This window comes from Loxodonta africana, chromosome 2 (assembly GCF_030014295.1).
Source record: "Loxodonta africana isolate mLoxAfr1 chromosome 2, mLoxAfr1.hap2, whole genome shotgun sequence".
Lineage (NCBI taxonomy): Eukaryota > Metazoa > Chordata > Mammalia > Proboscidea > Elephantidae > Loxodonta > Loxodonta africana.
In genome coordinates, this window is record NC_087343.1 from 20,487,092 (window position 1) to 20,513,003 (window position 25,912).

Sequence of the window (25,912 nt, forward strand, 5' to 3'; positions counted from 1 at the left end):
GAGGTACAAAATGGATCTGAGGAAAAGAAACCATCACACTGGACACCAAGAGCATGAATAAAAAGCCATTCATTCTAGTATCTCTAAATGCGGACTTCCTTGCCAGACAGGAGACCCTGGGTGGCACACACAGTTAACACGCTCGGCTGCAAACAGAAAGGTTGTAAGTTCGAGTCCATCCAGAGGCACCTTGGAAGAAAGGTTTTCAATGCCTCAAAAATTAGCCATTGAAAACCCCATGGAGCCCAGTTCTACTCTGATGCACATGGGGTCACCATGAGTTAGAAGTGACGTGACAGCAACTGGTTTGGTTTGTTTTGTTGCCAGACAGAAATCAATATAAATAGGTCCAAAGAGACTGTGATTTGCCAAAGTTTGCACAGCTGGTCAATAACAGGGGTAGGAGCCCTGCCCAGGTGTTCTGTCCTACATTCTTTCCTCATGGAAGCCAGTAGAACATCTGCATAATGGGGACAATAATTCATTCTTGATACAGTTTGTAAAGATCAAGGGAAAATTACATGAAAATGTCTATAATGTCTTACACAAAATGGCCTCTCAAACATTTTATTGAAGTATTAATAACAATACCTAATACTTTTTCAGGCTTACTCTGTGTCAGTCACTACTCCGAGCATTTTAAATGCATTCATTCATTTTATTCCCTATCAATCCTATGGGGTAGATACAATTAGGATCAGTCCCATTTTATGACTGGGAACATGAGACACAGAATGGTGAAGTCACTTGCCCAAGGTCAGGGACCCAGCAAGCAGTAGGTCAGCATTCACACCCAGGCAGTATGCTTCTGGAACCTTCCCCGTGACACTATACTCCCTCTGTGGTGCTCTATGGGAGAGGTACTCAGTCACTGCTGAGTGAAGACTAAGGGATAAAAAAGTGTGGGACAGGATTTTAGTACGGCACCCAACCCTCCAATGCTCCCATCCCTGGAAAAAAAAAGAAATTCAGTAAACCTTTAAAGTAGAAAAATAAAACATTTTACCCCTTCAAAAGTACAAGACTATCCAGTTTCTAGCCTTGGGTCACCCATGTGAAAACATAAAGAATGGATAACAGGGAGATCCACTCCAAGAATGCAGACGTTCAACCTAGTTACCACCTTCTCAAAACAGTTTAACAATATAGTAAATACGTTCTTGGAAGCAAGCTAAAACTAACCCAATGGAAAAATATAAATCCTTCCATTCCCTTCCTTATGTTCTTCACTATCTAGAGGGTACAAATCTCAGTCAAGTTTTATTTGGCCCATCCAGTAAAAATTAGAAAATCCTGTTTCAAAAAAACTGGGATTTGTGGCCTCTCTTGAGAAACGGGAAGATCTGACAATACTGGGTCCTAATTCTCCCAGGTCTGAGCGCCAGTGAACCACAGTCTCCACCATTCCCTATTGCCCACTTCACTCATTTTCCTTACTTGCCTGGGCCATCTGGGCCAGTATTTGCAACCGTTTTACACAGCGCTTCACGTCAATAGAAGTTTTACAAAGTGCACTGTTTTGTACAGAATGCCTCCATTCAGAGCAAGCTTTAGAAGGGAAGTATTTGGATTAGTTCTTGTACTTGTCAAGCAGTGCTCTTAATTACACTTGGCTCAAATCAAAAGGAAAATGAATATTTTGGGAGCCAGTCTTGGGAATAATTTATTGAATCATACCTCAATTTTGACCAAATGGTAGAATAAAACACTAAAAAAAGGTCTGTATTTTAGCCACCCAAGTGAGTAAGTATTCTATTTATAGCTGCCAGGGGTTAACATTTCCCAGCTCCACCACTAAACCACACACACACACACACACACACACACACACACACACACACACAGACCATGTTCTCTCCTTAATATTGAATTTCAGCCTCCAGCGAGTCAGACTTTTTCCGTTAGTTTGGTTTGGGATGATTCCTGAGCTATAGGCATGCTTCCTGGCCTCCTGCCAACTGAGCAACAGAACGCAAGGAAATTGTTTATTCTTTAAAAAAAAAAAAAAAAGATTTCTGTTCCTTTTGGTTTTAATAAAGCTCACCAAAAAAGAAGCTTACTTTCCCTGCAGTATTCCATCCTTTTGTGATTGATAGAAAAAAAAAAATTTGTTGCCGTCAAGTCAATTCTGACTCATGGCAACCCCAAGCTGTTACAGAGTAGAACTGCTCTATAGGGTTTTCTTGGCTGTAATCTTCCTGGAGGCAGGTCACCTGGGCTTTATTCCGTGGTACCACTGGATGGGTTCAATGTGCTAACCTTTAGATCAGAGTGCATACCGTTTATGCCACTTGTGATTGAGAGCCCACCATAAGTACTATAAATCACTGCTGGCTTGCTCCCCAGTTAGACAACAAATCATTCTCAAACTCAGAATTTAAAGTTGCTTAAAACTCACCAAGTAAAAAAGGTACAAGTAGCTGTCAACATTCTCTTAAAACTCTTGCCAATTAATTTTTTTTTAATTCCAAATCTTGAAGACCTATCAATTCTTCTTTGACTAGCAGTAAAGCAGGGTGCTGTCTACTTGGCAACTCTGGAAGGAATCCAGGCCTGCATTATATGAATGGCTTGTGAACATTTCAAACTGCACCTTTCCACTTCTCCTTGTTTGGCCTGTGTGAAACTCAAGGCCAAATGACTAATTTTAAGTTTCAGCCCCCAGGATAGAGAATCTCCTTCATCGCCGTTCTGTGAATGAAATGATAATCTGGAAAAAAGCACCTGAAGAGTCAATACTCCAGTTGAAGAAGGATGGTGACAAGACCTGTCATCACTAAGCCCCCAGGACAGCAGCAAGTCTGAGACTGAAGAGGGGCCCGGGGCCCAAGCAGCCAGGAAAGCTGGCAGAAGAGGAGAGGCCATCACAGAAACAAGACCAGTCCTGGGCACTGACAAACCTGGAATGTGGAGCCATGGCGTGGCCAGCGAACCACAAGGTCTTGAGTAAGATCAGAAGAGAAGTCTAAGCAATGACACATACATGGGTAGCAAAAAACCTATTGCCATCTAGTTCATTCCTACTCATAGCAACCCTATAGGACAGAGCAGAACTGCCCCATTAGTAGGGTTTCCAAGGAGTGCCTGGTGGATTCAAACTACCGACCTTTTGTTTAGTAGCCGAGCTCTTAACCACTGTACCACCAGGGCTCCTACATGGGTAGTAAAGTCAGAAATGAGGCAGGTAAAACACAAGGCTCCAAATATAACAAGCAAAGCCAGGCCTGGCCCTCCAGTGGGGAGGTCAGTGGGAACCAGGATACACTTGGTGAAGAGGCACAAGAAGTTGGTCATCGAAAGAAATGAAGTCCTGATACGTGCTACAACATGGATGAACCCTGAAAACATGATGCTGAGTGAAATACATCAGTCACGAAAGGACAAACACTGTATGATTCCACTTAAATATGAAATATTTAGAATAAGCAGAATGTATTTTTTATGGAGACCAACATTTATTAGTGGTTACCAGGGGTAGGAGGGGAAAGGGGGAGTCATTGCTTAGGGGACACTGAGTGTCTGTTAATGGTGGTGAGGTAATTTGGATAAGGATAGTGGTGATGGCTGCTCCACATGACGAATGTAATCAATGCCACTGAACTGTGCACATAAAAATTGTTGAACGGCAAGCGTTTTGTTATATCTACTGATACCACAATTTTAAAAAAGTAAAAAACAAAAACAGACAAGGACGAGAGCCAAGAGGCACCAACAGAAAGAATGACCTTGACAATGAGGTTGGCTCTCTGTGCCTCAATGCTGAAGACTTTTATATGATTTCACTTAAGGGAAAAAAAAAAAAACCAATATAACAATGTCAAGGAATTATACACTTAAAAATGGTTAAAATGGCAAATTTTATGTTATATAAATAAATTAAATTACCACAATTAAAAAAGAAAGAAAAGCAACAATATGACACACTCAGGTAACCTGGGTTCCTCACTGGGAGCCAGCACCTGGGAACATCTACTTGGGTGACAAGTAGGGTCAGGAAAGACCAAGGAACATGAGGAATTTCTGTCTGATCCTGAGAAAACAACAAAGCCCTTAATATCCAGCCTGGTGTTGCGGGTTGAGGCAACCGTTTAGAGTGGTGTATCTTCCCAGAGAACGTGTCCGAAGCGAGGAAGAGGGTGAAGTGCTCCTTGCCAGGTGAGAGGGCAGTGGGGCTATGAGAGCTCGCCCTCAGAACGTATTCCACGGCCTTCCTCCATCCCAGTGATTCCCACCTATGACAGTCTTCCCAAGGACCTTCACGAGCTCTGTCTGGAACAGCCTACGAAGCTCACAGGGCCCACTCATGGGAGAACGGGATACCCATCGAGGGTAAGCGATCAGAGGGTGGGCACCAAAAGAGCAAATCAGTATGTTCCATTATCATCTCATCGTTGGCACCAGTGAAGGCCAACAAAACCTACGTGGCCCATCTACATGACCAACTGCCAACTCAGCAGACTGGTTATTTCTGCTGAGTCCACGATTTTTTGTTTTACCACTTGGTAAATACTGAGTTTCCAGCCCCAGATATATCCTTTATTTAAGAAAGTCGAAAACGAAACACACCCTCCAGTGGGTATACAAGCCATGAAAGTACCCTTGACAGGATCGCTGCCTGGCAGGACATTGTTAGGCACCAGGAGAAATCCAAACATTTTATACATTCACAGTCAAGCCCCTGGACCGGCAATTGGCCTGGGCCGTGACAGCCACGATATGCTCCTGAGATACAAATCTGGAGGAGAATAAACAATTACATAGGTTCTAGAGTCAGACAAGAGACTTGGATTCCCATCTACTAGCTGTTTGGCTTTTGACAACTCACTTAACCTTTCTAAGGCACAGTTTGTCCAACTCTACATGTGATTAAACAATAATTCCTAATACAGCAAATTCAATAATACATAGAAAGGGCTTAGCACCACAAATGGCAACAAACGCCAGTACTGGTTGCTACTGGGTTGATTCCAAATTGTGGCAACCCCACGTGTTTCCGAGTAGAACTGTGCTCCACAGGGTTTTCAATGGCTGTGACCTTTCAGAAGCAGATCGCCAAGACTTCCTTCCAAGGCACCTCTGGGTGGATTCAAACTGCCAACCTTTTGGTTAGCAGCCAACGCTTAAGCGTTTGTGCCACCAAGGACTCCTAACAAGCAGAGTATTCACTGAAATAATAAAGGGCTTAGCACCGCAAAAGGTGCCGTGGTGGTGCAGTGGTTAAGCACTCGGCTGCTAACCAAAAGGTCAGGGGTTCTAACCCACCAGCCGCTCCATGGGAGAAAGATGTGGCAGTCAGCTTGCATAAAGATTACAGCCTTGGAAACCCTATGGCAGTTCTACCCTGTCCTATAGGGTCACTATGAGTCAAACTGACTTGCTATGCAGAGGTTTGGCTTTCTGGTTTAGCACTGTAATTGACACCAAATAAGTACCTCATAAATGTCACCTATTATTGTTGTTGTTAGCTTTACAGGTTTATGTCTTCTGGATGAATCTAAGGGATCTTCCCAAGGTGCACTGACTAATCAATTGTACCTCCTGGTGTCTGCCAGCCCCCCCTCCACGGCACCATGCACTCAGTAATGGCAGAGGGTGGAGAATCCCACTGTTGCTAGATACTAGCTTTCATTACAGACTTCATCTCATGCATGCCAGGTCAATCAGAGGTCTCCTGGCACAACTGAATCCCCTATGAATTCCGCGAACACTGGTCTTTAACGAGCAGTCATCTCTGAAGCCAAGAGATCACTCATCATCCCGGAGTTTCTCATCATTAATCTGAATTAACAGAACTTGGAGCGTGTCTCTTACCAGTGGGGTCACTTGGTCCTCTGAACGATAAATCCTAGCCTTGGTAAGGAGCTCACTACCGACCTCTCCAGCCCAGCTTTCCATCATAAACTGTCTTCAGAGACCTTCATTCCACGCCAGGGCCGGCTAATGCTCAACAAATTTTCCATTAAATAAATTAATTTTGCATAAGCCAACAGTGGAGTAGATACTTCTAACAAATTAACTCTCATTGGAATTCTTGAGGAACCTTTTATTTAAATTGTTTCCCATCGACAGGCAAAGCAAGCACAACACCAAGTTCATCTAGAAAGATCTCATTTACACCATCTTCCATGTCAAAAAACAAGGACGTCAAGAAAAATCAAACTAATTTACTTTATTTCCTTTTTGAAACTAGGGGAGGGAGGTGAGAGGGAACATGGAAAAAACCACAGATTAAATCCAGGAACCTGAAGGCCAGCACAATTTATTTTCCTCCTGCCTGAAGGTTTGGTAAGAACACTCAAGGTCTGAACTTAAAAATATTCTCCCATTTGTTTTCAGAAAAAAGAGTTTCACCTGCTGATTCAACTGCCCTTACCAAGCTTTCAGAGTGGTTCATTACTGTCGCTTCCAAGAAAATAACACGCTAGGTGGAAATTACACAGAAAACAAAAATTACACACTTATTCATCAAAACTGGGAGACATGGAAAAGAAAAGAGAAGGCACGGGGCTTGTTGGTAAAAGTTCACTTACTCTGCTCAAAGAGGCTGGCCCTCGCGTCGCATCGTCAGAGCCAGTAACCTGCGTGTTCGCTATATTAAGTAAAATAATCCAACAAGGTGAAGAGTCCAGAGGGTAGACTGCAGATCACTAACACCAGTCCCTTCGATCTTTCTTCCATCTCAGAAACATATACGTCAGTCTCCTGGTACTACTGAACCAAACTTGTCTGTTGTTTTTCCTTTGCTTCTTAAAACACGTGGAAACTCACAGTTAAAAAAATAAAATATTTTTAAAAATCCACTGCTGTCAAGTCGATTCTGACTCAGTGTGACCCCTTGTGACACAGTAGAATGCTCCACAGGGTTTTCTTGGATGTAATCTTCACAGAAGCCGCTTATCAGGACCTTGCTTCTACAGCGCCACTGGGTGGGTCTGGACTGCCAATCTTTAGGTCAGTAACCCACACCCGTTGTCATGGAGTCGATCCCGACTCATAGCAACCCTAAAGGACAGAGCAGAACTGCCCCCACAGGATTCTTAGGGAGTGGCTGGTGGGTTTGAACCGGTAACCTTTTGGTTAACAGCCAAGCTGCTGCCACCAGGGCTCCACCATTTGTACCACCCAAGAACGTATAGTTAAGATAGCCCGGAAAAAATAACTTTATATCCCAATAACTCACTGATGCCACAGGAATCAATTTTGGAATAAATATACTTGAAATATTAAAAGAAATAAAAATCAGAAGAATGCTTCATTTACACATACATCAAAAGAAACTACGGGAAATTCCTTTAACAGTAATAATTTCACTTAGAAAACACAGAAAATTCTAACAACAAAATATTAAAAGGTAGGATCTGACAGAAACAAGTCAATCTTCTCTATCAGGGTTTCCAGCCTCAGCACTGGTGACATTCTGGACCAGGATCAATCTTCGCGTTGGGGGCTGTACTGTTCATTATTTTAGGATGTGTAGCACCTTCCCTGGCCTCTACCCTCCTGATGCCAGTAGTACCCTCCTACATCAGCTGTTACAACAAAAATGTCTCCAGACCTTGCCAAATGTCCCCAGGGAAGCAAAACTCTAAGACCATTCCTAATGGATCAACCCACCCCTCAGCAATATCCAGGCTGCACACTTTATGACATAGACTATATCTGTCTGGTGATAACCGTGCTAATTCTCTTTTAAACAACAAAATCTGTGTTCCTTAAGATTTACCCAGGAAAAATATTAGCAGCTACCAAGTATCACCATCTTTTGAATGTCACTTTTGAAAAGTTGACTTACACGTAACCATTGACTGACAATCAATTTCCAAAATGATTTCTTAAAAAGTTCATTAGCAAACTTGAATGAAACAGCATGTTTTACCTATCTCTGGTCAGGAAGACGCAAACAGTCCAAATGCCCGACACAAGACAGCTGCGTGCCACGGCCAGCTACTACCCAGTGGGATAGAGCCACCAACTTGGCAGGTGGCAAGCGAAATTCACAAGCTGCACTCAGATTCCAATGTAAACACTCCTTCTCTCAATATCACTTCACAGGAATCGAGTTTACCAAACACGGGACCAGAAATACGCAACAAACCAAAAAAACCAAACCCAGTGCCATCGAGTCAATTCCAACTCATAGCGACCCTACAAAACAGAGTAGAACTGCCCCATAGAGTTTCCAAGGAGTGCTGACAGATTCGAACTGCTGACCCTTTGGTTAGCAGCGTAGCACTTAACCGCTACGCCACCAGGGTTTCCAGAAATAGGCAAAAAACAATAAAAAATTATTGAGGAAATAAAGTGTGACTTCTGCATTCACTAGGGATGTGTCCAGGAAACTTACTAAATAATTGCATTGAAGCTGTTCTTTAGATCTTGTCCCCAAACAGAATTTCTACTATGCGTATCACTCAGGATGAGGAAATGACTTGGAAAAAGAGTTTTCCTTGCTGCTGCTGCTGCTTCTGCCATAAAAACAACCAGAAGGTATGCACGTTTGCTTGGTGTGATTGTAGGCACAGCCCTACTCCTTGCGTCAGTCACTGGCAGAAATGGGTAATTCTTGGGTTTGTATTACATGACTTCAGTCTAGACTGTATAGAGAAGTAGGTACACATTCCTGAATACTGCCACACAGATTCTATTTTTACCTCCTTCAACACAAACTAGCAAAAACTAGCCAATGAAAACCCTAAAGATCACAACTCAATGTTGTCTGATACAGCGCTGAAAAATGAACCCCCTAAGTTGGAAGGCACTCAAAACACACCGTGGCCACAACAATGGGCTCAAGCATACCATCGATCGTGGAAATGGTGCAGGACCAGGCAACTTTCATTCTGTTGTGCATGGGGTCACCATGAGTCAGCCAAATCAATGGCAAATAACAACAACACACAAAACTACAGCCACCACTTCCCAATGAATTTTGGTTTCTCTTCAGGTCCGAATCCTGGTTCCATTTCTTTCTAGCTGCGTGAGCTTGGGCAAATTATTTAACTTCACGAAGTCTCCACTTTCTCATATGTAAAATGGAGATGAAGACAGTACCAACCACACAGGACTACTATGAATATTAAATGAATGAATAAATCCAGGTAAAGAACTTAGCACAGCCCCAGTCTCCAACTAGTATTCAGTAGCTTCTCACGAGATAAAGCCCAAGGAACATGAAAATGGCTAAGCCACAGGCAGGATTCCATTCACTGACATTGTTACCAAAATTCCACAGTATACCAACTCCTGAGTAGACATCATATTTCCTCACTTGGATAAATAAATGATAGTGTTCAGTTAGAAGACATGGCTAGAAAAATAAACTTATTATAAAAAAAAAAGTAGTAGTATTTTGTCCTAAACTGGGTTATGATAAAGACAGGATACACCATCTTTTAAAATCTGCTTCTACAACTCTACTTTCCTGGATGGAACAGCTATTCAAGACCATAAAACATTTCAGACTAATACAAAAGAAAACCCTCACGTGGGTGTTTCATTTTTCTGAGGATATCCTATTTCATTGTTTCATACACACATGCCAACTCAAAAGACTCACTCTGAAGGACTTGGTGTAGACTGAAGAGCCTATGGGGGATTTTAAGAGAATCAAAAGGACTTAAGAACCTAAATTCTATCTCTGACCCAATCACTTAATCGTGATCTTGAGTAAACTAACCTCACTGCTCTGCGACCCAGTAAAAGGCATCTATGTGATATCTCAGTGATAACCACAGAATAAAGTTACGTTTGCGTAGAGAGCCCGCTGAACTCCTTGAAGGAGGTTTTTCAGTTTCAGATGTGAATTTTCTTTATACCGCATACAATCCACACTAGACGAAGGCCGAATGGGGCCAAGCTAGAACTATTTTTGCTCTCCATTAGGACTTTTAATTCATGTTTTAACTTTTCAAGGTAAAATACTAGAAAATAATACTGAATGGTGAAAAGACAGCTGCACAATTTACCCTTCACTGCATATACAAAGAGTCCCTGACTCGGTTACACTTCAAATACTGTATGGCCGAACCCTGTCCTCATGATTTTACAATAAAGAACTCATTTCATGGATGTTTTTTCTTTTGGGGTATACTTTGAAAAGCTATAGGATATGCCATCTTTTAAATATTGGCAGTTCAAATCCACTAGGCGCTCCTTGGAAACTCTATGGGGCAGCAGTTCTACGCTGTCCTATAGGGTCGCTATGAGTCACAATCGACTTGACGGCAGTGGTTTTTTTTTTTTTTTTGAGTGGGTAAATATTTTATAGAGAAGACACAAAGGCTTTTTTTCTAAGAGGAGCTTAAGTAAATATGGTTTAGAACGTAAAATACAATAAGCGAGCTTACATAGAGAGGCAGTGGTGATTCAACAGCAGAATTCTCGCCCTTCCTGCAGAAGGCCCAGGTTCGATTCCTGGCCAGTACGCCTCATGAGTGGTCACCATTCATCTGTTGGTAGATGTCTGGGTGTTGCTATGATGTTAAGCAGGTTTTGGCAGAAAGTCTAGATAAAAACAGACTAGGAAGAAAGGCCTGGCAACCTACTTCTGAAAACTTGCCAATGAAAACCTTACGAATCCAATGGTCCCATCCTATTGTCCATGGGGTCGCCACAAGGCAGGAGCCTACTCCGCAGCAGCTAACAGCAACAGCCTACCAGAGATCTGTCCGAAGTCAAGAAGGTAATTGTTACGGCTGAAAAAGCTGCATCACCATGGGAAACAGCCAAAGACTTCAGCGGTTTTCAGTGTCTGAAAAAAATTAATGTCAGCATTTACAGTCTGCCCCCGAACTTCATATTCTCGAAATTGAATTTGGTACCTACTTTAGTAGACTCGACAATATTTTTTGTTTGTTTAAAGAGACAATCCCTAAAAATGAAAATCTTTTGGGAATGCAACACCTATGACCCCATCCTAACAAGACAAGCATGTGTGACGTAGTGAGGAGGCTGTCTAACTTTGATCTTCATAGAAAACTATAAGAAGTTCAAAAATACTGAAGACTCTACTTATATCTACTACTGAAGACTCCAATACATCTATTAAATGAGGGCAAAGCCCCTCAGGCAATGTGGCCTTGGTAAGAAAAGTCCTTTCCCTACCAACAAGCTGGGACTGCCTCAGTCAGGAACCATGCTAACTAAATACATTATATATATATATATATATATTTCTTTTTAAACGAGTGTGAACAAAAAGTCCTTACCTCTTTTATACTTCAGAGGCAACAGCTTCCCCACTTGTTGCTACAACACTGGACATACTTTATACATATACTTGGTGGAAAGCACAAAAGTAAGCGGACATTTTTCATATAAACCCGGACTGGCAGTTCGAACGCACCCCGCCACTCCGTGGGAGAAAGAAGTGGGGATATTTCACAAATATTTTCCCATAGGAAACCCTATGGGGCAGCTATGAATCAGAATCGACTCGACAGAACCTAACAACAACAACAAAGAAAGAAAATGATTATGTATTGAGAAATAACTTTGAATTAACACTGACGTACAATCTAGATGGTGAAGCGTCTCCCCAAGGACTCAGGATGGTCTCTCAGCAAAGATTTTAATTACCAAAGGAAAACGGTACCAACAGTGAGGTCTAGATTGCTGGTTCACAATGGTAGGATTCTCACTTTCCATAAAGGAGACCCAGGTTCAATTCCAGGTCACTATGCCTTAAGCACAGTCACCACCCATCCGTCAGTGGGGACCTGTGTCCGGCCACCATGCTGAACAAGTTTCAGCGGAGCTTTCACACTAAGACAGCCTTAGAGGAAAGGCCTGGCAATCTACTTCTGAAAATTAGCCAATGAAAGCCTTCTGGATCACCACAGAATATTGTCCAATAGAGTGCTGGAAGACGAGTCCCCTAGGTTAGAAGGCACTCCAAACACACAGTGGCAGCAAAAATGGACTTGAGCAACCATCATGAAGATGGTAGAGGTTCAGGCAACATTTTATTCTGTTATACGTAAGATAGCCATGAGTCAGAATCTACTTCAGGACAACTAACAATAACAGATTAAAAAAAAAAAAAAAAAACCCATCGCCATTGAGTCAATTCTGACTCATAGCAACTCTATAGGACATGGCAGAACTGCCCCACAGAGTTTCCAAAGGGTGCCTGGTAGATTCAAATTGCCGACCTTTTGGTTAGCAGCTATCACGTTTAACCACTACACCTCCAGGGCTTCCAATAATAGACAGGGAAGGAAAGTACCAGTGTGGTCCAAGTTTAACGTGGCCACAGGGTACTGACAAAGCTCAGTGGTTCTCAGTGGGGCAATTTTGCCCACCAGGGAATATTTTGCAACATTCGGAGACACTTTGGGTTGTTACAACTTGACGGGCAGGGGCACCACCGACATGCAACGGGTGGGGGCCACCCTACAATGCACAGGACACCTTGCCCCCACAACAAAGATTGATTCTGCCCAAAATGTCGAGAGCACGGGGTGGAGAAACCCTGAAGAGAAGGCAAATCTACCCACATCTGAACACCACCAGAGGGCTTTATACCTTAGTCCTCATCTCTGACCTCCCACAGTAAATCAAAGAGTCAGAGGGCTAAAAGAGTCTAGCCTGGGGCAGCAGAGGTACAAGGAATGGAAAACACACATTTTTGAAGATGCAAGCAAAATCCACAAGCGTGATAAGCAATCTAGAAAATGAAATATGAGGGAAGGTTGAACAGTCACCTCACTGCACATCTAAAAGGAATCCAGGAAGGGCCATAGAAGCAGCTTACAGGCGTGTGAGACCGCAGGAGCTGGGTGGCACCAACAGTTACTGTACATTTACGCAAATAATGTGCACATTATATGGCTTTTGCCAACTGCTCAACTCTGCCCCCCCCTGCACTTTTTGTAAGCACAATACACGACATTGCTGTGTTATTTGTGAAAAATACGGTAAGCACTCAACTACTAATCGAAAGGTTGGTGGTTTTAACCCAGAGAGGCACCTCAGAAGAAAGACCTGGCAATCTGCTCCTGAAAGGTCACAGCCATTGAAAACTCAATGGAGCAGTTCTACTCCGCACACAGGGGGTCCCCATAAGTCACTGTTTTGGTGGGGTTTTTTTGTTGCTAACGGTCAGTTGTCCAACAGCCTCCAGTGCTAAGGAGAGGCAACCAAGGAAGCAAGGGCCAAAGAGCAGAAAGACACCATTGTCTTTAAGGCCCAGTACCCAGGCAAGGTATTAATTTATCTGCCCTAGGGTTTTGGTTTTGTTTCTGAGGATGGTTAGCACAGCCATCCATGCAGGCCAGTTTTGAGAACTTGTGCTGTTTTCTGCAGGAATAAGCTGGCCAGTCTCAACCTGAGTTCTGGTTTGTTCAGCCTTCACCTTTCTCATTCCTCTGGGCCATGTCATAGAAGAACAAAGCGTGGGTGGAAATAAACAGCAACAAGCCTGTATCCACCGACAATGGCAGACGTTGTAAAAGGGCTATTGTGGCTTTATCTAGCATTCAACACTTTTATTTCAATGTCTACAAAAAGCTTTCCTAAGATAATAAATAATGAGCCAACAGCCAAACCCACACACAACACTTCTGCCTATTACTTCAATTCCTACAGAAGAACTGTTTTCACCCCAGGGTTAACCCACGAGGATACCCACAATGCAAAGGAATGAGAATTAAAAGAAAAATCCATACCAACAATTCCTAAAATGAATGCCTTGTGGCTCCCCAGGCAGTGTAAATGGGGGTCACTTGGGCGTGCTTTGGCCTTAAATGAACACAAGCAATCATGCTGGGATTCTCTGGGGGCTGGATGTGAACTGACAGTCCGGCTTCTAATTAACTGAGAAAACTGGTCACCTCCCTTCTCGGATCTGGCTCAAAGAACCTCACAGAGGAATCATAAATCTAGTATTATTTGTTACCTTCCTAGGCGAAACAAGGCATTTCAGTACGAGTCTAATAAACCAGCTGCCATCTAGTTGGCTCCAACTCCTGGCGACCCCATGTGTGTCAGAGCACTGCGTTCCACAGGGTTTTCCATGGCTGATTTTTTGGATGTAGCTCAACAGGTCTTTCTTTTGAGGCTCTTTTGAGTGGAGTCAAACCAACCTTTCAGTTAGTGACAAGCATGTTAACTCTGTGCACCAACCAGGGACTAAGATTCTCGTAAAAAGTTACAAAATACCTGCCATTCTTAATATATTATGACAGAGTGTTTCAGTTCTACCTTCTGCAATCTGCACTAATACCTCTCCTAAAACGTGTGCTGCTGAACCCAAGAAACCAAACTGATTGTCGTGGAGTAGAATCGACTCACAGTGACCCTAGAGGACAGAGCTGAACTGCCCCATGGGTGGATTCGAACTGCCGACCTTTTGGTTCGCAGCTGAGCTCTTTAACTAGTATGCCACCAGGGCTCCTTGCTGTCAAATAATCTAAATAAAAATGTATAAACTCTTAAGTCAAACATCTCCATTCCTAGAAAATTTTTTCCTTATAAAATCATCAGACAAGCACGCAATGATCTAGGTAGAAGAATGTTCACGGCTATTTTCTGTAAGTGCTGCAAACAACTAGAAACAACCTAAAATGCCCTATAAATGATGATCTGTCTCCACAAAGAAATACCACGCAATGGCTTAAAACATATAAGCAAGACCTCTCCCTACCCCCCAGACTAGGACACGTGGGACCCATGCCCTGGGCTGCACTGCCCACATACGACAAAAACAAAAAATAAGTAAATAAACAGAAGTTCCTCAAATAAAGGGCAAATCACAGTCTTTAGTGGAAAATGATACTATTAATTTAGAATTGGCACTATCTACAGTTATCTGGTATAAACTATCGCTTACTATTAATATTAGCAAAATCCTCCAGAAACCCCAAACACAGCTAATTTGACCGTTTTACGTTACAACTTTTTTTAACTTTAGGAAAAATAGTTTTTCTCAATCAAAATGGCACCACATGAGAAACATGCAACAAAAATGATATTTCAGGAATGTTAAAAGCCAGAATAAGGAACTAAAACATTGGGAAGGAAAAAATTCACACACCTAATAATCCCAAAACGTAGTTCCAGAGACTATTTCCTGACCATACACAGTCTCACATGAAACAGGTTTCTAAGTAATTAACCAGCATGCTTCTGTTTTCTGCTTTCTTTATAATATACCCAGCAATTAAAAAAAAAAATTTGATGAACAATTTACAAAATATTTGATGGACCTTCCCCCTTCCCGTGAGTTGATGTTAACTCATAGTGACTGTGTAGGACAGAGCAGAACTGCCCCAAAGGGTTCCAAGGCTGTAATCTTAATGGAGGGTGCCCTTGTGGTGCAGTGGTTAAAGCACTCGACACCAACCCAACAGTCAGCAGTTCAAACCCACCAGCTGCTCTGAGGGAGAAAGATATGGCAGTCTGCTTCCATAAAGATTTACAGTCCTGGAAACCCTACTGGGCAGTTCTACTCTGTCCTATAGGGTTGCTACGAGTTGGAATCGACTCAATGGCACTGGGTTTAGTTTGGTTTTGGAATCTTTACAGAAGCAGACTGCCACATCTTTCTCCCTCGGAGCGAGCGGTGGGCTCTAGCCGCTGACCTTTCACTGAGCAGCACAGCACCTAACCACTGTGCCACCATGGCGCCTTTGATGGACCTAGACAGTGCTTTAATTAAGACATGATGAAAACAAAAATCGCAACGACAGTGATTTATATACTGAAATTAAAATATTTTGCAGAGCCTCCTGTCATATTGATAATTTACCATGCGCAACCCCATTCATTCATTCTCTAATCTAAATACTGCTTTATTACTTTTGTTGAAACACTGGTAACTACTGTCCTGCTCAGCAAAGCGGACCCTCTCCAAATCGAAATTAACATGAAACACTCTACGAACCACAATGACTCAAGAAAGGTTTTCTACTTCAGCGTTACTGTCAATAAAACCCAGATTTATTGTGAAAAGTCTCGACTATAACCATGTAATTAGTGATTGTGCTGAAATAAGGGCAAGTAAACCAGATTATGGAAAATGCACGAAAGCACACACGCCTTTATTACTCAGGCAGACATCCATGGCCCACCAACCAAACACCCGGCCAGGTGCAACTTTAAAAGTTCATTCATCTTTGATATTCTGCTTTCTGCAATAAAAGCTGTAACTTTAAACATATTCATGATTGTGTCCTAATGAAGGTATATTTGTCAAGGTACGAAGATAGAACACATTTCTTTACCAGTTTGTAAGCATGGCTTATAATCTTTAAATATTTAGTTATGTGGCATGTAGGCTTGTATTTGTGCCCTTATTCCTGCAAGTGATAGGCAGTGCCCATAAACATGCACGTTTCTTGACATTTAAAGCTTTTCTCAATAAACGATTAAGTAAAAAAACATTACAGGTACACTCCTGCAGAAATACATATACATAAAACCAAATCAAACACCTGTTGCCATCGGGTCGATTCCGACTCACAGTAACCCTATAAGACATGGTAGAACTGCCCCACAGGGTTTCCAAGGACCAGCTGGTGGATTCAAAGTGTTGACCTTCTGGTTGGCAGTCAAGCTCTTAGCCACTGCACCACCAGGCTCCATATATATATACATAGACACCGGGAAAAAAAAGTCTCAACCCATTTATCACAAAAAATTATAAGTACTCTGTGGGTGGTTAAGATTGAGGAAGCTTCTTTTTAGGATTAAGTTTAAGAAAAAATTTAAGAATGACATGGGAAAGTAATATGGTAAATCTATGTTTATCAAAAGCTTTATTTAAGTAGTGGTCCTATTCCTATGTCACTGACTGATTAAAACATGTTTTTAAAAAATTATAGAATTCATTGGAACCTAATGATGAGTAAGAGGCCGAGTTAAAATAAAAACATTTTATCCCAACATCCCCAAATCTTGTTTTATCTTGGCCCTTCAGTCCCAAACAGAAGCTACAGATAAACACCCCTACTCCAAAGTGCAAAACTTCAGCCTCGCTAACTTTTCTTTTTGAACATAAATAACCTGTTTTTATTTTCACTAGCACAATGAAAAATGCTTCCATACAAAGGGAATGTTAATCCTCAAAAGCAGATACCGAAGCCTGGGCGGAAGCAGAGCTATTCTTAGATGTACACACAGCTCCCAGACGTTATTCCCTTCCTCTGGCTGTATTTCAACAGACAGGTGTCCCTGGTCTTTACCGCAAGAACCTCTCGCTGTAACTGGCAGGCAGGTGATGCAACGTCGTGTGGCTTGAGATCCTGGGTTTAAACTGGAGACTCCAGTTTCTTACTTTAAGCCTAGCGGACACCCTTTCCAAAGAGTTCTTAGCAAGGGAGCAAAATGTCTGATTCGAGGAATGCTCTCTGAGAAACGTTCCCAAAGGCTGTCAAGGCTCACTCCACGAGCGTCCAAATAAAAGAAAGTAGACAGAATCTTTTGTCTAGAGTAGTTTTATCAGAAAACCTCAAAGATGACTACTCCAATAATTGATGGTTGTATTTGGGGCGGGGGGGGGAATGAGTTGTACCCCTTTCTAATAGTAAAATAAGCACTTCTCAAAAATCTACTTTTCTAAGTCCCTTATTGTACCAATCTTCTGACTATCTCATGAGGTTGAGGCTGGCAGCTTTAGAAACCACCATTTCACAAAGAGGCTTCCTAAGTAAAAAACAAATCAAATAAAAAGTAGCGGCATGTTTAAAAGCTAATTAACATTTTCTTGCTGGATTTCCAATGTTTCTAGGGTTAAGGACCACTTGTCCTTCAGATTCGGAAAACATTTACTTAGCACCTTTTATATACATGGCACTTCATCAAAGAGCCTAGAAAACACGCCACAAGTATGAGGCAAATGACACTAACAGGACAGAAAGGCATGGCAATGAAGAGCTGTCACTTTCTAGCTGTGTGACGCTGGGCCAGTTGCTTAACCTCTCTGTGCCTCTCCTTCTCCATCTACATAGTGGGTATAAACTATAGTGCCTTGTTCCTAGGAGTGTTAAAGGGATCCAACGAGTTACTGAACGTAAGGTGCTTTGAAGTGTACTTGGTACATAGTAAGCACTCAGTATTAACCAACCAGGAGCCGTTGAGTCGATTCTAACTCATGGCAACCCCATGTGTGTCAGAGTAGAACTGTGCTCAGCAGGGCTTTCAATGGCTGATTTTTCGGAAGTAGGTCACCAGGCCTTTCTTCCAAGGTGCCTCTGGATAAACTCAAATCTCCAAGATTTTAGTTAGCAGCTGGGTATATTAACAGCTTGCACCATTCTCCATATTTATTATTGTCTTCAAGGGATTGTGAAATGTTTTATAATCGAGGAACAACATTGCAAGCATCTTCCCTCCTACCATAAAAATTCTGTACTTACGGGAAAAATAAATGTTGTACACAGAACCCCATCCTTGAGGACCTTTCAGGGCAAACAAGGTCATAAAACTTATTTATAAATGAGGAATTTAACCTCTTGAGGCTCAACTTACTCATTTTAGAAGAGGACAGACAAAAAAAAAAAAAAAAAAAGATATGTAAAGCCTCTAGCTAACAGAGGTAAATTCTTCCTAACAGGCACAAGACAGGAAAAGGCAGAGGCAAGTTCTGAGTAAAGGGAGGTAGGGTCACCGTGAACTCCACCCATCACGATGGCTTAAAAAAGAAACTAGCTATCCCAGCAGCAGAGAGGCCAGCACGGGCAAAGGCGTAGGGATAGGGCTGGGTAATGGACCCTTGGGGGCAGAATTCACGTGGGGACGTAAGAACCAAAAAGGAGAATGTTATAAGATTAGCAGATCTTGAAAAGCAGAAGAAGGGATGTAAGCTTGTCTTTATAAGCAACATGGGCATGCTTCTGATAGAATTTTGGAAATACGAAATCTGCCGCAAGTATACAGAATGAAAGGGAAAAAACTCATCAATGCAATCTAGCACAGGAAACGATAGGGGAGAAAGATCTATCGCTGAGGTTTCCCTGCACAGAGTACTGGTACTTCATTCACCATCCAGGGCCATTCATACTTAACTTCTCACTACAGTTACAATAAACACAAAAACATAGACCTGCTGCCACTCAGTTGATTCTGACTCATAGTGACCTGACAGGACAGAGTGTAACTGCCCCAAAGTGTTTCCAAGGCTGTAACTGTACAGAAGCAGATTGCCAGGTCTTTCTCCTGCGCAGCAGCTGGTGGGTTTGAACCACTGACCTTTCAGTTAGCAGCCGAGTGCTTAACCACTGTGCCACCAAGGTTCCCTACAGTTAGGATAACTAACCTTTTATTATTACTCACCTACGTGCCAGGTGCTTTGTAAATCTTATCCCTAATTCTCCTAATAATCATGCAAGGTAGATATTATGTCTGTTTGCAGACCAGCAAAGATAAAGCCCAGGGAAGTCAGACAACCTGGCAGAGATCCCACAGGTAGATGGGGTGGAACTGGGCTTCAAAAGGCCAGGTCTTGCCTACAGATAAGAATGGGGTACTTTGAACTACTCCAATGAACATTTAGGCAAAGGGAAAAAATTGCCAAGCTTAATACAGACTTCACTGGTTGCTCATTCTTGAATGTTCCTTGCAAATAAATGACATTAAAAGGTTAAACAGTAGTTACTCTGAGTTCAAGAGTCCCTGGGTGGCACAAACGGTTAAGCGCTCGACTAATAACTGAAAGGCTCATGGTTCAAACCCACTCAAAGGCACCTTGGAAGACAGGCTTGGTGATCTGCTTCCAAAATGTCACAGTCTTAAAAGCCTTATGGACCACACAGTTCTACCCTGACACAGATAGGGTCGCCCTGAGTCAGAATCATCTTGACAACTAACAACACTCTAAAACCAAGTGCATACCCCTTGCATAAATTTTGAAATCCAATTTGAAATAAGATGCCCCCCATGTACCAACAACAACAGCAGAAGGGCATGTTCAAGGTTCACATCCTTGAAGGTGACCCCACTTAAAGAAAGCAAGGCTAAGAAAGCAAACGCTTATCCACTACCCTGGGTAAACAGTGAAGGCCCTGTCCACACTGGTTTGTGGCTGATTTTGTGAGGGCTTAAGAAAAGGAGCCTTGATGGCACAGTGGTTAAGAGCTTGACTGCTAACCTAAAGGTTGGTGGTTCAAACCCACCAGCTGCTCCTCGGGAGAAAGATGGGGCTTTCTGTTCCCGTAAAGATTTGTAGCCTTGGAAACCCTATGGAGAAGGTCTACTCTGTCCTATAGGTTCACTGTGACTCGGAATCGACTTGATGGCAGTGAGTTAAGAGAGATGGAACAAAATGCCACGAGCTATGAGGGATGCAGTCCTTCCCACCCGCCCTGCTCGGGGACATCCTGACCCCCTAGTAGCAACAACTGTCCTCCTGGAAGCTGTTCCCCAGGATCTGCTGTCCCCATCAAGGCCAGGGCTGAAAGCCAGTCTCGGACAATAGAAATCCTCACGGATCCTGCAGAAAAGGCAAGACGCTCCAACGGAAAGGGGACATCAGCTAATGTTTAGGTGCGATTTTAGTCAAAAGGAACTGCCTTCAGGATTTGATGGCACAAGGAAGTCCCCGGCTCTTCCTTTTTACATGTTTGGAGATAATTTGGGGGCAGGGGGTGCTGTCAAAAATAACAATGTCCCAAATTATTTTTTACCAAGAAAAGAAAACTACAACATACTACAAAAAGGGGAGAAAAACAGACTCCAAGACTAGATGTCAGGCTTAAGACAGTATCAACAACTTGAACTAACAACCAAAAACCAAGGTACCTTCTCAAGTGGAAAACGGGTGAGCGTTTCCACTTCACATCTTTAGAGTTGACTTTGTTCCAACTGAGTGAACCCGGCTGTAAGAAAGGTACAACTGGAATACTTTCCGTTAACAATACATCCCTGAAAACATCAATACCTGCTTTGTATATGGGCAACTAGAGTATCACACTGGGTACATTTTATATATTTAGTCTGAAAAATCAATGTTTGTACGTCTCTTATTAATAATAATCCTCAAAAGCTCTTTTGCAAAAAAAAAAAAAAATCTTTTGCTTGAATAGCCGTTATGCCACACCTATTTTCAAACTAAGAAAGAAGAGTCAAGTCCATTTACGTGCTCACCTGGTACTTACTGGGCAGCTACTGTGTTGTAGGCACGGCACTTGGCCCTGGGGACATGGAAACAGCTGTCCCCTTCAAAACGTCAACAAGTTGCTGCTTGAGCCTTTTCTGTTTTGTTTTTTTTTTCAAATTACTTCTGGTTACAGGCAAGGAGCCCTGATGGTACAGTGGTTAAAGTGCTTGGCTGCCTGCTAACTGAAAGGACGGTGGTTCCAACTCACCAGTCACTCTGAGATAGAAAGATGTGGCAGTCTGCTTCTGTAAAGATTACAGCCTTGGAAACCCTATGTGGCAGTTCTACTCTGTCCTACAGGATCACTATGAGTCTGAATCGACTCAAGCGCAGTGGGTTTGGTGGGTGAGTCTGGTTACAGACATACCTAAACTTTGTTTCTGCCTGAGGTAAAGGGTTTAACAGCATACCTAAAATGCAGAAAAAACAAGCTTCCCAGGAATGCACACACAACTGACTCTAGAGAAGCTATAAAAATCTAATGAAGGAAACTGAAATTCGATTGGAGAGTTCTGTTTGTTTGGTTTCTCCCGTTCTGGAGTAGTACATTTTGAAGTCAGTAGCCGTCAGCTGATGGGCACGAGCCAGCTGACGATAAGATCCCTGATCCTACTTAAACCAGCAAGCGCAGACAAGAAGGCTCTGCCTGCCACCCGCACAGGAATTAATACCATGAGCCAACTGCATAAGGGGTCTAGCTCAGCTCTCAACTGAAAGTGATTTGCCGCACCGCCCCCACCCCCCGCCCCGGGGGCATTTGGAAATGTCTGCAGACATTTTGGGTTGCCCCGACTTGGGGAGTGCTACTGTCATCTAGTGAATGGGAGCCAACGATGTTGCTAAACATCCTACAGTATACCAGACAGTCCCCCCCAAATAAAGTTTCATCCATCCCAAATGACTATGAGGAACCCTTGTCTAGTTCTAGGAGCCCTGGTGGCACAGCAGTTAAAGCACAAGGCTGCTACTTGAAAGGTCAGAGAAAGATATGGCAGTCTGCTCCCGTAAAGATTTACAGCCTCAGAAACCCTATGGGCCAGTTCTACTCTGTCCTACAGGGTCGCTATGAGTCGGAATCGACTCGACGGTAGTAGGTTTGGTTTGGGTTTGGTCTAGTTCTACATAGTAGCTGCCAGTCACAAGTAACACCTGTTTCCTTATTATCTGGCCATTCATACATGAAATTAATACATGCAACATCTCATTCAATTTTTTCAATTGTTATCATTAGCTTCAAATTGTTGTCCAACAAGAAACAAGTCGTTATCCGTAGATCACAGTGGGAAAAGTTACCAAAGAGCAGGGCACCACTTAATGATAAGGAGCCTTATTTAGCTGTCCTTAGAAACACGATGGAGTCCCTGGGTGGTGCAGTCAGCAGCAGCTGCTAACCAAAAGGTTGGTTTGAGTCTACCCAGAGGCACCTCGGAAGAAAGGCCTGGTGATCGACTTCTGAAAAACCAGCCACTGAAAATCTACAGAGCACAGTTCCACTCTGACACACATGAGGTCACCATGAGTCAGAATCAACTCTATTGCAACCGGTTTTCTGGTTTGGGAATACATCACTTCCACACTTACTGTTTCGACTCTAACAGAACATTACATTTTCTTCACTGGACAATTTGACAAAAGATGCGCTATTATAAGACATTTTAAAAAGAAACAGACTCAGGGTCTCTGTGAGGACCGTTTTTCCAATATAATGCATTATATTCAGACTCTGACTTGCCCTGCTGGCTTCCCATTCCAAGTGGTTAACATTAAGGTTGGAACTCTGATGGCTGATTAGAATTTAAGCTTGTAATACTGGGGGGTTGGGTTAATACAAATATATCACAAGATTAAATGTTTAACTTGAAATAAATGAAAACATCCCAGAAATACCAAAATCACCAGCAGCAGAGGGAAAAAAAAGCTGTGGCTTCTATAACAAGCTCATCAACCTTGGACAAGTGACTTCCCACCTTTGGGTTAAGGTTCTTCATCTATAAAATGAAGGAGACGTCGACGATCCTCTAAAAGCAAACTTAATATTCTATTTATCAATGAAATAAAATCCAACAGCCAAGCCTCTTCACACTGAACCAAGGTATGGTGTAAGAGAAAAAAGTATTTCAAACCCCAGCAGGAGGTATGTGAGGTCAGGACTTGCCAGCTGTTGCAAGTTGTCCTGCAGTTCCCCCCACTTGCACTAGGGGGCAGAGTTCTTCCCAAGGGGAGGCCAGGGACCCCCTGCATACAAGGACAGGCTTCATGGGGACTGGGATTCCTACAAACGGAATACCCAATTTTACGCTTTCATCAGATTTTCTATGGGGTCCAGAACATTCATCCAAAGTTAAGAAATATTGCCCTACAGGCAGAACCTCACTTTTCTTACAGATGAAAGCAATTAAACACGTAGCCCACTGGTTCTTTATCACTGGGCAACCTACAACTCTTGCAAAAAGTGCGAGTGCCTTCTTACTGGCATGAAAACTAAGGTCTATGGATTTGAAAATAGTAAAATCTCACAATTATATTTATTTCTTTTTTTTATAAAAAGCAAACGTGTACTAATGAATATTAATTCCCTTCTGGGCCACCTCTTACTGGGTGTCACATCTGAGACCCACTTTAGACAACCAGATATTACTATACAGCACAAGAATGCATTTATCACTCTGGCCATTATAAATAGCTGTCTGAGAATACAGTTAAGGGAGCATCCAGAAAGCCCAATGACTTGAAATATTATATCCAATTAAGTCAGATAAGCTAAGTTAGCCAGCTAACACGGAGGCAAGCCCTCACCACTCTATGTGCTTGGCAATTCCAAGATCGTCCCGGATTCACACAACACCCTTTGGCTTTCACTGAAGATCACATCAGACTCCCTTCAAGTCAACTAAGTTTACTCTGAGCCACTTCAAACCCCAAACTTAAACAGAATTTATTAAATAAACACAACCAAGAAAGGAAAGGGAGCCAAGAAACCACAGTAACTCTCAATCCCAGGGAGAAAAAAAAAGATTCTCAAGTCAAGTTTCAAGAAACTCTGGTGTCCTGCCCTCAAGTCTTAAGACTCAGTGACAAAAAGGCATTAAGTTTAATGTTTAAAAATATCCAAACTGATAGTGGTGATGGTGGCGCAGCTTTGAATATACTAAAAACCACTGAATTGTACACTTCAAATGGGTGACTTGTATGGTATGTGAATTATATCTCAATCAAGTTGTTAAAAAAAAAATCCACTGTTTGCCTTAATGAATTGTCTTTAAATGTGAACTTAAAATCTGCCAAGGACAGACAGCACAAACACATGCCCTTTTGAATCCATCTTCTAGAATAATCCCAAACCCTCGAAGAGCCAGTCTTGGTGAGCGCCAAAACCTAGACTCCAAAGGTCCGGCCGGCAGAGAGCAGTGAACGATTAAACCCTGCCTCCCTTCTCACACTTCATTAACCCTCTCCTCTGGAACTGTCTGCACCCCGCGCACAGGAAGCCCGCGCACGTTTTGCAAAGGAAATGCCAGAGCAGACCTTTTTGGAGCAAGGCACGTCCCCGGTGAATGTTTTATTGGGCTGCCTGCACCCCGGCGTCGCGCAGATCGCCTCGCCGCGCGGGGGTCGCGGGGACCCGGGTGAGCCGGCCACCGCTCCAAGGAAACTCACCTTCAAGGCATCCCGCAGGCCAGGGGGAGTGCAGGGCAGAAGAAAACCTGCCGCTGCTTACTCATCCGGAGACTCCCAGGAAGTCGCGCCCTCTCGGGTTCGGGGAAAGGTGCCCGGTGCGCGCGGTCGGGGGCAGGTCCCTTTCCCCCGGGGCGCTGGGGGCCAGGTGGTGGCTAAGGGGGACGCGCGCCCCGGTTCTCGGCGCGCAGTCGAGCGCACACGGCGCCGCCGCCCCCGCGAGAGCGCACGCACTCACCTCGGGGAAGAAGTTGTCCATTGTTCCAGGAGTCCCCAACTTGCCGGCGTCCGGCTCCAGCCCGCGGAAGTCAGCCCGCAGCAGGTCCCGGGACACCATGTGTCACGGCGCGGCGCCCAGCAACCCGCGTCCGCGAGGCTGCCTCGCTGCCATCGCTGGAGTCCTTCTCGGCTTCCTCACCTTTTGTTTGCCCAACCCAAGTTCCCAACTCCTCCGTCCCACCGCAGCCTTTGTCTCGTCTTCCTCCACTTTCTTCACTTCAGGGCGCAGCGCTCGCAAGCGGAGAACAGCTGGTGGCACATTCCTCCCCGGGGCCGGGGACCGCGGCGGGGACTGAGCAGCGCGCCCCCGCCCTCTGCGCTCCGGCCGGGGCGCTCCGGGCGGCCAGAGACAGCCGGCCACAAAGTGAGCCCCGAGTGGCGCTCCGGCGCGAGCGCGGTCACGGAGAGTACTCCAGCGCCGGGCTCCCGGCTCACGCCAGCACCGCGACTCGCAGACCCGCGCGCACACCCCGCCCCGCAAGCACGCCCCGCCCCGCGTGCCGGCCCCGCCCCCTAGGAGCCCCGCCCCACGGTCCTGGCCCGGCCCTTTGAATCCAGTCACGCCTCTCCAAGCCAGGAGCCGAGCTCCCGCTGGGCTGGCCCCGCCCCGTGTGCCGGCCCCGCCCCCTAGGAGCCCCGCCCCACGATCCTGGCCCGGCCCTTTGAATCCAGTCACGCCTCTCCAAGCCAGGAGCCGAGCTCCCGCTGGGCTGGCCCTGCCCCTTGAGCGTGGCCCCGCCCCGCTAGAGCGGCCCCGCCCCATGACCTGGCCCCTCCCGCCCTTCCAGGAGCCCAGCCCTCAGAAACCACGCCCCGCGTTTCCTCAGGGTCACACCTAGCCGGGCCGGCGCGCCCCGCCTCCAC

At 44.1% G+C, this 25,912-nt stretch overlaps 1 protein-coding gene across 1 annotated transcript in view; it reads right to left on the minus strand.

Annotated features, from left to right (window-relative positions):
• The window catches only part of MYO10 (myosin X), a 282,989-nt gene extending 257,569 nt beyond the window's left edge, over nucleotides 1-25,420 (minus strand). The window contains exon 1 of the mRNA XM_003407874.3: nucleotides 25,008-25,420. Within this exon, the coding sequence (XP_003407922.3) occupies nucleotides 25,008-25,106 (99 nt within the window). The 5' untranslated portion in view covers nucleotides 25,107-25,420. The remainder of the gene's footprint in view (nucleotides 1-25,007) is intronic.
• Between the last annotated feature and the right edge of the window lie 492 nt (nucleotides 25,421-25,912).